The following is a 13,032-nucleotide window of genomic DNA, read 5'->3' on the forward strand; positions in this document are numbered from 1 at the left end:
GAAATGGAAGTTCCAAGAAAACAAAGAGAGGCAGAGGGAAGTAAAAGGAAAAAAAAGGAAAGGAATGTAATTCTGACACATTTTTTCCGAACTTGTTCTGCCAGAAGGCTTTAAGACCTTGTGGAGTTCTGCACAGATACAATTTGTTTCCACTGAACCCTTGAAAGAATCTTTTAAAATAGGTCAAATACAGTTTCCTTGCTTTAAAGCTGTATATCTCTCACTGTTTATGAAACTGTAAGCAACCTTGTCAACAAACAAACTGATCTGGGTTGCTGAAAATATGCAGTCATGGGGGTATATTTTTGCATATGGTTCTGTTGTCTTTCAGTTTTTACTGTGGTGGTTTCGCATGTGTTGGGGAAGGGAATAAATCCAGGTAATTTGGAATGAAGTTTACTTTTATACAGTAACAGAAGCTTTTACTTGAACGGCTACAAATATAATTTTTTGTATTATTATTGCAAGCTGTCATTATTTTGTTTGAAGCTCATGATGAAGCACATAGGGATTTTTTTCTTCTTCGCTGCTTACTCTTATTGTTTTGTTTAAGAGATGCCTGAAATTCTTATTAAAAACAGAAAAGAAAGGAAAATATTTTGCTTCTGTGTGCCCATGAAAGTAATGTAAAGCAGTTTTTGTGGCTGTAATTTGATTTTGTCACTTAAGGAAGCAGAACTTTACCTTCATCAAGGTTACTTCACATTAGTTTCACGTTTACTTTCAGAAATAAAGGCGCATTGATCTTCATAAATGTCTGCTAATTTTCCTTTATTTGCGCAAAAGTTTGTTGGTGCTCTAAATGAAATAGCTTTGTGACTTAAGAATTTTACCTAAGTATGTTTGCAGTGGAGTTGTGATTTAGCAAAAATAAATCTTTGCTAATTACACTTTTGCTGTTACCATCTAGTAGGCACAATTTTATGTCTTGCATAGTTTTGTTGTTAGTCAGGATGGAAAATAAAACTCCAGTGGGATCAGGGATTAGAAAAAGGAGAAGTCATTGCTCCCATGAGAAATGCCTGTTTGTCGTTGATGGTAACTTCCCGTTTGGATGTCCTGAGCCTGCATGAAAAGTGACTTTTTACTGCACAATTTACTCTGATTTTGCAGTTAGTGTCAAGATCCTTTCTATGCTAAGCTCATGCCAAATTTACCTTTCAGGTTTTAGCTTTGAAAATCAGGTTGTATGTGACTTAAACGCAAGGGATGCTGTATTCCAGAGCTGGGTTGCCTTTGGCAAATGTGTTTCCAAGGCAGGTTTCTGGTGTCCATAGCAACCTGTGGAGAGGGAGCAGAGGCCGGACCCAGACCGGGACAGATATGCAAGTGGGAATTTGGAATCTGCTGACTGAGAAAAGTGCTTAAGGTTGAAGAAAGTAGTAGCCATGAGACGAGAGGCAACAGTGGACAGTTGTAAATGGGAAATGGGTTGAAGTGCTTATGCCTAAGAGTGCATACTAATTTTAAAAGACTGGAAATAACACCCCAAAACTAAAGCAAAACATTGGTGAAAATTACTGTCGGTTTTCCTATTTCTCTTTGTATGATGGTACATGGAGCAGATAATAGTGTTTCCCTGCTATTGTTTCTTCCATTAACTTGTGGAAAACACTGGCGCATCTCTTATTTTGTATCCTTAAGTATATATATTGCACAATCTCATGTCATGTTTCTCTTCTTATGTTCTCCCGTGAGCACTTTATTTTATTCACTTTATAGACTCGCTTTTGAATAAACATTGCAGAAGGTGGAAGAGCTGAGTGAATGAAATAAGACCATATGAAGAAAGTGGTGGCTCCACAAAGGAGTTTTAAAGTTGCATTCTGGAGTGGTTGATTGGGGTAGGAGTCTTTAGTTTTGAGTGAAGGTAACTAAAGAAAGATGTACTACAGGTGTCAAAATCAGGACTTAACGTGAAAGGTGAAGGTGACTGTTCGTTTACTGCCTTGTATAATTAAAAGTCTGTGGATACCAAATGTAATTAGCAAGATCAGGCTCAAATGAAAGGATATATCTTCTACTGTGATGATAACGAAGCTGTGGAACTCCTTGCTTCTAGGTGCTAAAAATTTACACAAATTCAAAAGGGATATTAATGGAAGAAGATTTGATGAACAGCTTTAAATCTGAGATTCCGTATATGACTCCAGAAGTTCCTGATTCAAAGATCACTGAATACCTGGAGAAAATACTTAAAAATACTGCTTTTAAGTGATATCTCTTTATTCCTATGTTCTTCCTTTACCCATCCTAGTGATATTTGCTAATAGCCACAGATAAACTGCTGAACCAGATGGATCTTTGGTCTCACATGTGGTGCCTATTTGCATGTACTTGCTAGGATGGTGAGTGCGTTTAAAAAGCAGAGGAAGGAATCTGGTAATCTGTATGTAGAGAACTGTTTCAATGATGTATGGTATATTTAAAAAACGAAGCGACACATGAAGGAGAGAATCAATTTTATGAGCTGCTTATAGATACCCTTTTATTAGTTATGTTCAAAGAATGCAACCAGATTTTTGCAGAACTAAATTTAATATGTGATCATAGCATGAGCTGAGAATTTTTTTTTTCTTCTTCTTCTTAATAAAGTGGGGCAGCTGACTTAAGACTGAATGTTTTATGAATTGAAGCTTAGAGTCCAGTGAACATTCTTGGTGGTGTGGGTTTTTTTTAACAAAAAAGGTATAAATTTATATGCTGGCTGTTGCTTTCCATATGAAATATTTGCTCTGTGCCATTGGTTGTATAGAGGCTTGTTCATCTGGCCTTAGCTAGCTATTAATACCATTTTAGCAGCACCCTGGATTTTTTTTTTTTTTCTTGAAGAAAATAAAAGGAATGCAATGCTGATGCATGTTCTTGAGGGTGTGCTGTATAAACAATGTCCAGTGCATATCCTTTTCGCCAATGGACATCACATAATCTTAGTGTTGATTTGATATTAAATTCCATGGAATAGTATTTCTAAATACTGTTGACTATTTCATGGTGTTTTACCAAAGCAGCCCTTTGATATCAGGTAAATATAAAATGGCATCCCTTCACTTTGTGATGTTCTTCCACCTCTTTTTTTTTTTTTTTTTTTTTTTTTTTGGTCTCTTTTTATTTTTTTCTCCCAAGCTGCATCAGAATGTCATGGTTGTTTCCTCAGTGTAAATTGAATGTACTGTGAAGTGTAGCCTGTGACTAATCGCCTGTTGCTGTCTCTACTTATTAACTGTCTGACGGTGATGTGTTTGCACCATTTTCTACACGTGGCCTCCAGGATACGGCACTGCGACACCCATAGTAAAATATGGAAGGCTTGATTTGAAAAGACATTTTGGGTTGGAAAGTTAGAGAGGTTATAAGCTAATATTGTGGCTGTTTTTACCCTTTTTATTTTAATGAACATTAGGTGGTAACAGAATAAGGTGTACCTATTTTCATATTTATACGTTCTAGGATACAGATGATGCTTTAGAGGCTATTTCTTTTGAAGTGTTCTCCAGTTTTGTTGAATTAATGTTATCCTCCAGTTCAAGCAGTATGTTTGAAATATGGCTTAGCAATTTTTTCTTCTGAAAATCAGTGTTTTACAAGTCAGCTTGGTGCATTAGTACCAGAGTAAAATATCTATGATGGCACACTGGCTTTTCAAGTTGCATGCCTTCTTTCTAAACAATTTACCAAAATGAAACAAGTGCTGGACTGGTAATTGGTTATGGGCAAAGGTGTAAGTTACAAGTTATTGTCGAGAGAGTAATTTCGTGAATATCTTCGTTATTCACTGGTGTCTTGATAGCTGTGAAATAGTTGCGAAAATATTTTGTGTGGTCTTTATCCTTTTTAAGTAAAGAGATTCCCTTTTCCCTTCTCCCTTTTGCTTCCCAATGAAACCCCAAATATTGTCTTATGAAATGAGTTGTAATTTGGTTTGGGAACAGGAGCTTGATATTCTCATGGCTTTGTTTCGTTGTCGCGATGATGATTTTACAAGACAAACAGGAAACACAAAGTATTTTCTTTATAAGGTTTCCTAAACTCATTAATGGAATTTACCAGAAGCTTGTGGGTAAATTTTTGAAACCTCGGGCAACTCAAGGCCTAAAGCTTTTAGTGGTGAGCACCACCCCCTTTGACAACTATAAGTAATTCCATACACTTTCAATTGGATACCTTAAAAAGGTGTCCAATTGAAAGTGTATGAAATTATTGGTCATTTTAAATCTGTAGTTTGTAGGTAGAATCTAGCAAACTAGTTGGAGTTTATTTACTTGGAAAGTTGTAGTATAATATTTTACTAATTAAAAATATTTGGTTCTTCACCACAATTATTTTATGCATGCACATGTTTTACAGCTATACAAGTGTTTAATGATGCTTCCTCTTTTATAATTTGTAAATTTTTTTCAAAAATTTTTTTAGGGGCTTATAAGAAGAAATAGGAACCTTTTCTCAAGCCGAAGACAAAGCAAAAGGAAACTGTATCATGTGTTAGAATACTGAAGAGTGACATTTCTTGGGTTAGTATATTTCTGGATTGCAAAGCAAGAGAAAGAAGAAGCTGAAAATGGGGAGGAAGAAAATACAGATCACAAGAATAATGGATGAACGGAACAGACAGGTGAGAAACAAGGAATCTGCATGAACAAGTTCATCAGTAATCCTAAAAATGAATGGAAACTTTGAATACATTTATCTTAATTCGCTCTTCTAATGCCAAGCTTTGTCTTCATGTACCTACAGCTGGCATTACCAGAATACAAATAAGACATATGTCTCAATGGTTTTACTACTGTTTGAGGGAAAATTGTTATTTTTAAGTAATATCAATTACTACTTTAAATCAAATTCACTGTAAAACTACTATTCCTATTTAAATGGTACCCTAGTCTTTACTTCCACTAGACTGGAGGATTCTGTTGAAACAGGCACCTTGACCTGATAGCTGCTAGGAACACTTAGTAATGAAGATTGAGAAAGGAGGAGAAATCCGGGAACGACGTAGCTGAAGTATTTGCTGCAGCCCTTTTGACAGAGGAGTATGAAATAGCTCTGGACAATGATCTACAGCGGTTTGGATATAGTAATGAATTTTGTTAATATGATTCTATTTAAAAGCATTGATTTATACTCCTTCTAAGAGCTGTTTGCTACAACAGTCTTCAAAAATTGGCAATCAAAAGGGAAGAATACTCAAAATGGCACTGTTTTAGGGAAAGCTGCTTAGCTGGCTGCTCTCGCCCCAATGAAGTGGTGTCCTGTGAACTTCAGAAGTACCAAGAGTTGATGATTGTGTAGAAAGTTGTATTTCCTCTTTAATTCTAAATTGCTACGTGAGATACGAAATAAAGTTTGAATTGGATGTTGGAATGTATAGTGGGGTATCTGGAAGGATACTTCTAAGGAAGAGTGTTGTAGGAATGACTTATGATCTTTAAGAATAAGCACAGTGAGTCAGACCGAAGATGCCGCTAGGCCACTGTCTTTTGTGCGATGATGATCGTAAGCAGTAAGCGTACGGTAGAGCTGCACATGTTAGACGGCTCTGTAATCCTCTTCCAGCCTCTAACTATTCTTAGCTCAGGGATTTCCTGAGCTGGATGTGGTTTCCGTATATTTAGTAACCATTAATGGATTTTTTTTGTTGGGTGGTTTGTGGTGTGTGGTGTTTTTCTCCCCGCCCTCCACCCCCAGTGAACTTGTTCAGTTATCCTTTAAGCCCTTATAAAAGTTGCGGTATTTACAAAATCTTTTGTCTAGGATTTCCTATAGGTCTGTTACCTATAGGAAATTGTTGTTTCAAGAAACACCTCTTCGTTTATCCATAGTCATGGCTCTGCTAGTTTTTTAGCTCTGGCATGGAAGAGGCAGCATTCACTCCCTGTCTAGTCTGTCCATCTTGTTTGTTATTCTGTAGACCTCTGCCATATTTCCTTATTTTCTCTTAAAGCACCTCTTTCAGGCTGAAGCACCCCAGCTTCCTCAGTTGTTTTAATATAGACCATATTCCACACCTTAGACCATTCTCGCTGCTTTTCCCTAAACCTTCTTGAGTACTGCTGTTTTATTTTTGGTGGCAAATGGACCCAGAACTGCACAGTGTTCAAGATGCCTGCAAAAAATGGACTTAATGACATACTGGTGTTTGTTCTCTGTTTGCTTCTAGTATTGTATTTGCTTTTTAAATTTCTCCCGACCCCCAACTTGACGTTGGGGGTAGTGTCAGAATTCCATGAGGCTGTCTTGCTGCTGACATATCAGCTCAGAGCCCATTGTTTTGTTTGTGAAATCAGGATTGTTTTTCTCCCTGTATCACTTAAAAGCAGTGTAAACTCTGAGAAGACTATATATAGCAAGAAAAGTGTTATTGGAGTTTGGGAGAAAGCCAAGTATTGCGTTTGAACAGCTTTAATCACACAGTGACTGTATGTTTGATGTAGATAAATGTCTTAATTAGATGTAGTAAAAGTAGATGAATTAATAACTTCAGTTCTTTCAGATCTTGCTCTAGAACTTCAGGCAAGTTGAAGAGGTGGAAATGGATCCCTCTCCCCACTTCTTTGAAACTTATTTGGATTAAGTTAGACAACCTTGGTTCTGTTCTGCTTGAAATTCTACTATACCCTGACTTTGGTGTGGTGGGGTTTTTTTCAGGGGGAGGTTTGGGTTTTTGTGTTTGGTGTCTGGTGTGTGTTGTGTTGTTTTTTTTTTTTTTCTTTTGGATCTCCATCTCATTGTTCAGATTGGAACAATGGAGAGGAGGAGAATTAGTGCATTTGTATCAATTTTTATCCTACTTGTACCGTGGCTGTGACTAAAGCAAAATATGGGGATTAAACTTTTAAGTTTTGGTTTTGGCTGTTTTTTGGCTATCACTTTTTTGTGATTAGGAAGAGGCTTTAGGCTCTAACTTAAAAATGGAATTAGGGTTGCCAAACTCAGATTATAATATACTGCATCGCGTTTTAAAAAGGTTTTAAAGAGATTTGAGTGGCTTTTGTTAGTGGAACCAATTTTTTAATGTATAGAGGTATCGGTGGTGTTCTTGAACCCCACTGGTGTCCTGCAATTTTGATAGCTAGTATATAGAGTTTTAATATGGTCAGATGCCATGATGCATAGGATATTTATTAGGTACTAATTAAGTACTGAGAATTTGTTTCATTGACCCAGGTAAGGAGGGGGTTTAGGGTTTGTTTTGCCAAGTATAGTTCAGTTGCGTTTTGTCAGATTTTCTGTGGCATACGTAGCTGGTTAGTATGTCACTCAAGAACATGCATATGCTGTCCTGTTTAGATGTTTAGTATGATGTTTAATTTTTTGTTGTTGTTTGAAAATGAGTAGAATGAGAGCTTTGACTGCAGAGCAAGTTCATATGATTTATGTGAGAAGAAAAGCTGTAGTTTTATCAGAAGCATCTTATTTCTGATGGGATTGTATGTGAGCTCAAAATGGAATATATAGACCACTACTCTGGGGGATTACAATTGTTATGAGACTATCATTGTATTATTAATTAAGCAGTCTTATCTGCCTGAATGAGCTGTAGGACATTTGTCTTCATTAAGCTGAAGAGAATAAAGTACAGTAAATGAGATATCAAAGTAGCTCAGTTTTACTGCCTTTGCTCTCTTCTCCTCGCCTCATATTGCTAAGCAGTATTTAGAATAGTGCTGAGGAAGCCATTGGCCTGCAGTAAAGATATTTTTGTTTTTAGCGTGGTGCTAAATGGCACACTAAGTGCCAAGAGGAAAAAAAAATATAAATGAAGACTGAGTTTGTAATAATCTATGTGCGTTGAAGTAAGGCTTGGACTCCAGTGGTAGTGGGGTTTGTGCTAAGCACTGTGCAAACACAGAGTGAGAAATTATTGATGCTGGCTGAGAATCTCACATGTAAAAAATCTCACAAGTAAAGTAGCCTTACAGCAGGCGAGAAAGAGAACATTTCAGAAGTTTGCCAAGGATCATACAGGTCCTCAGTGGAACTAAGCCTTTAGTCTTTTTGCTTAATGACTTTTCAAAGTAATACAGCACACACACATCTTGTTTATGATGCCTTTTTCCTGACAAAAGCTAAACAGTAATACCTGTCTATACCTGCTCATACTTGGGTAATAAGTGTCTTGTAATTGAAGTATCAGAAGAGCAACAGCTATTAAAAAAAAAAAAATAGTTTCCACAAATCCCCAGAGGAATCCAAAGTTATTTGTAGTGTCTCATCTAACACAGGATAAATATATGCTAAGTTTTCTGAAAGAAGGCATGTGTAAAGTGACAGTACTGCTAGGAGACTTACACAACATCTGTTTTTTAAAAAGTGGCTGTATCATGTTATATGTGGATAGTAAAATTTCCACCTGCATTTGGGAAAATCACAGCCCAGTAAAACCTATGTTTGTATGGTCAGCTTGTTGAATTGGTAACTGAAAATAAGATACTAACAGAAGATGCATTAAAGTAAAATCTGCCAGATTTTTTTGGCATCTTGTCTTACTATTGTATTGTAATTGTTAAACAATAAGTAGATAGAAATATCTGTTTACCCTAGTTGAACCTTGAATGTGTTACAGCACTTACATAAAATTGTCTCGGAGATAGTGCTGTATCTTAATGGAGCTTCTCACCAAATGTGCTTTAAAAGGGTTGAATAAAAAGGTTATGGTAAGTACTCTTCATCTGAACATGGATTGTACAAGACTCACAAGAGGCTCTGTTATTAGTGGTCTTTAAACCCTAAGAAGTTTCTAAGTTAGAAACACTGCACAGGAGCTTAGGGGGAGCCGTGGTTACCATAATATGCCCGATATTCTGTATTCTCATCTTTCTAGATCTTCTGTTTATTACCTCCATTGCTACTGTGGCTAATCCAGGTTTTCAGAAATCATAGACACAGTGAATCTGGGGAGGAGGGGGCATACGTTAAAAAAGTGGGGGTTTTTTTTGTTGTCATGTGTTTAAAAAAAAAAAAAAAAATTCTTATTCTTTCTTCTCTAGGTCACCTTTACAAAGAGGAAGTTTGGATTAATGAAGAAGGCATATGAGTTGAGTGTACTCTGTGACTGTGAAATAGCGCTCATCATTTTTAACAGCTCTAACAAACTCTTTCAGTATGCCAGCACTGATATGGACAAAGTTCTACTTAAATATACAGAATACAACGAGCCCCATGAAAGCAGAACCAACTCAGATATCGTTGAGGTAACAATTTGAAAAGACACATCAGTTTTCTTATCTCCTTAATACTTCAAGTATAAAGCAATATAGAGTATTATAAGCTATTTTAACCAAATTTATTTAATAACTTGAAAACTTTGTCATAAAATGTAAACTACTGCTTTTAGCCTGGTTTCTCTAAAGCAAGAAGTTGTCTTTACAGCCATATTGTTTTCCCATCTGCCCTCCACCCCCTGCCAGTTTCTGGGAAACAGGTTTGATTTCAACCACATTTGGCAATGGAAATAGAGGTGTGAAGGATGGTGTGTTTTCTGGGGGAGAGAGAGGGGGAAGTGTTCAAGGTTTTTGTCAAAAAAAAAAATCAATTGGGTGGAGAATAAGGTCCACAGAGTGCCCTCAGCCTCAAAGACAATTATGATTGGCTCCTTTTCTCTTCTGAGGTAGTAACCACTTTACCTGTCAAATGTTGCACACAGATCAGATCAAGCCACAGCCTGTGCTGCCCCTTGTTCAGGCAAAAAACCCCAACAAATAAAAAAACCCAACCAAAAACCAAAGAAGCAAGCAAACCACAAACGAAGAAAAAACCCACCCACACAAAAAACCACCCACAAAAAATGAATCTGTGGAGCAAATGAACTTAATTCAATTTTCTGTCCAGTCACTCTGTATGTCAGTTAAAACATAGCAGAATGACTGCAGTTTCTGCAGTAATAGAATAGCATGAATATATTTACTCCAAGGTATTGGTTTTGTCTAGTTTTATTAAGCTTGTGCTTTACATGGAAACTCTTTCCAGTACATAATTTCTAAATTAGGTGCAGTAGAAATCAAGGATTTTCTTGGCAATTGGAGCCTTTATGTGCTGTAACTGCATTTCAGATAAGAGTCATGTCTCCACTAGTCCTGTAAATAGACCAAAGCAGGTGGCTGACTTAAGTGTTTCATTTAAATTCTGAAGTTGTCTTCTGAACGGATGCCTTGCTTTTCAGGAATGATTTAGGAATAACGATGAGCCTTGTACAGCTGAAGAGTCTCTTGCCAAGGGGATCACAGAGTACAAGGAGGATACTAGCTGATGTTGTAAATAAGTTTTTGATAAATACCAGGTTGACAGAACTGAGAAATAGACAGATGCCTTATATTGCTTCCTGAGAAGATTCTCTGCTAATTTCTGAACTGCCTTTTATGATCAGAAAGGAAACCTCCCCAACTTCTGTCTTCAGCGTTGAGTACTAATGAGAGGGATAATACAAGCTTTGAAGAGTTGGAGGAGTATTACTTAGTCACTGGATTAGTATAAATAAGGGTTAGTCACTGTAGAGGAAAGGAAAACCTCATTCTTTCAAGATGAGCTTTTGACTGTGACAGATGTGAATTCGAAGTAGGGATGCAAGCAAGTCAGTGAGGCTGATTTTTTTTATTTTTTTGTTTTGTTTTGTTCTGCATCTGAGGCCTCTTTGTGTTATGACTTGTGGTAACAGTGCTTCATCACATCATGAGGAGCAAGAACCTCTTCCAAAATAACTTCTGTGCAAGGCTGCCTGTAGTTTTGGGGGGTTTTTGTTGGTGGGGTTTTTTACCAGTGTCAAGCGTTGGACCACTGGCAACTACATTAAAAAAATACAGTACCCAAGTGCATATGTGATTTCTATTCTGGGGGAGCATGCAAGTACTTATCTGCAGATTCTTTCTAATTTTCTTCTGTAGGTTTACTATATTATACTAGTGTGGCATTTGGGGCTTTACTCTCATTTTTCAAACATAGTATAATTCAGGAGTGCGTGTCTCAGTCTTTTCAGATTAGTCTTGTGCGCTCTTTAGTCTGCTTGATTTTTTCCCCCTCCGCCCCCTTCCGAGTAAAAATTTATTTATCCAGAGAGGGGAGTGTGTACCTTTTTGCATGGAAAATATGTTCTATAAGTTTATGTCTGTGTTCTGGATGAGAAAGTTAAGTTGGTAGGATGAAATACTTACAAGCTCAGTATATGTAAGGTAGAGTGAAGTTTTACCTCTGGATTCCAGGAGAGAAAATAATGTGTACAGTATTTCAGAGAGATACTCCACAGTTTCATTTTTTGCAACTGATTCAACTTCAGATTTGCTCTGTGTGTATGGTAACTTTGTAGTCCTTTAGCTAGTGTTTCTTGGCAATTAAGAGAGATCATGCACGGTTGGATTTGCATGGCTTGCTTCCCACTCTAAGTAAGAAATGTCTTTGATTTAGAAAAACATTCATTTTCAGTAGAAAATTACCTACGTTTTTGCTTTACAACAGAGCTGAACTGGTTCAGTGGTGAATATGATGTGCTTTGGAGCAGATGCAGTGACAGAAACAGCATAGGTAGGGAGGAGCATGGGAGAAGAGTAAGACTCCTGTATTTAAGCAGTAGCAAGTTGCCAAAAGCTGACGGCTTCATTTAATTTCACCATTGGCAGCTGCTTGTGGCATGATAGAGGTGAAGTTACAGCACCAGCATTTTGGAAACATTGTGAAAGAATAACTTAAAATGGTTTCTCTGTATTGTCTCTACATAGAAATACAATTTTAACAAATAAAAATGACAAAAAATCCCCTAGAAATCTGGCACATATATACTAAACCAATTTAGAATAAGTAATTCCATTTTATGGAGTAATAGCTGATGTATATGTCTTAGTTAACATTTTAGTAATTCACTTGCCTCCTTGAATATGACAGATGGTATTTATTGTGATGTAGGCTCACCGTGAAACTAGTCTTGACCCACTGTGTTTCTGATATGCATGACAGGAGGGAATTTTTTGCTGTGCTAGAAGAAAAGCTAATTCTACATAGCTCAAAAGCTGTATAAGGGAAGAAACAAATCTACTGTTACTTATTTTCAGTACTGGGTAGATGGCAATGTTGTAAGTGATTAAGTGAAATTGATGAGACATTTTCCCCTTGTAGTTACCTCCTGTTCAGTTTTGGCACAGGAATTGCTTTGATATGCCCAGAGCTTGGTGTCTTCTGTTGCTGCTGGAACCTTTGTGTGAAAACATAGTAGGAGGGAGAGCGCTCGCATCTTAAGTGAATACTTGTTTTTTTTTCTTTTTTTTTAATATGTGCTCTTATGCCTTTCACTCTGTGTTACTGTAGATGTGAATGCTCTGTTGCTGTCCTGTACCTATTATTTTCAAATTTTTTTGTCTCTTTTATGTGTTTTTCTTGGTCCCATTTTTGTTTTTAATTTCTGTAATATTTCCTTGTCCCCCTCCTTTACTTTCCATTCCATTTCTAAACAGTCTACCTAGCAGTAACTTGTTGACTTCTTTATCTGTTTCTTGCCATGGGTTTTTGTCATTATGCTTTTTTTTCTTTGGTAGCTATTTGGTAACTGGTATGGGTATAAGAAATAAGATTTTTCAGCAATCTTGCCAGAATCATAGACTTCTGAATCACTGGTATTGAAAGTTACAGAATTTCATTTTAATGTAGGCTTAGCTTTTTACATATCAGTGGTCTACTTGAGGATGGTCCCTTCCCTGCCATTTGGTACTTCTAAAATAAGGGGAGGTCATCTTGCAATAGCCAGTAACCAGTTTTAGAGGATCATGCGTGGCATTTTTGAGCTGGGACTCAATCTCTGTGATCTTCTGTTTTGCGACACTGGAAAAAAGAGGTGAATAGGGAAAACAGGATTGTTTGAAACAGTCAAAATCCTCAGAGCATACGCAGGCCTGCAAAAAAAAATTCTCTTGCTTATCAGGCACAAATTGCTCTAACAGGTTTTTAAGTTAATTTCTGCATCCCTCTGTAATACGTAAGGTGAAGACAGCTGATGTTGATGAGGACAGCGAAACTTCGCTTATGGTTGCTGATCTTCTGACCTTTTACTAAGGC

At 36.9% G+C, this 13,032-nt stretch overlaps 1 protein-coding gene across 9 annotated transcripts in view; it reads left to right on the plus strand.

The window, feature by feature from the left end:
• The window catches only part of MEF2A (myocyte enhancer factor 2A), an 81,708-nt gene that overhangs the window by 29,073 nt on the left and 39,603 nt on the right, over window positions 1-13,032 (plus strand). For all 9 annotated transcript variants that reach the window (XM_065641465.1, XM_065641456.1, XM_065641460.1 and 6 more), the window contains exons 2-3: window positions 4,414-4,612; window positions 8,988-9,191. In XM_065641465.1, the coding sequence (XP_065497537.1) occupies window positions 4,559-4,612; window positions 8,988-9,191 (258 nt within the window). In that variant the 5' untranslated portion in view covers window positions 4,414-4,558. The remainder of the gene's footprint in view (window positions 1-4,413; window positions 4,613-8,987; window positions 9,192-13,032) is intronic.

The sequence above is a fragment of the Caloenas nicobarica genome, chromosome 10, assembly GCF_036013445.1.
Source record: "Caloenas nicobarica isolate bCalNic1 chromosome 10, bCalNic1.hap1, whole genome shotgun sequence".
Lineage (NCBI taxonomy): Eukaryota > Metazoa > Chordata > Aves > Columbiformes > Columbidae > Caloenas > Caloenas nicobarica.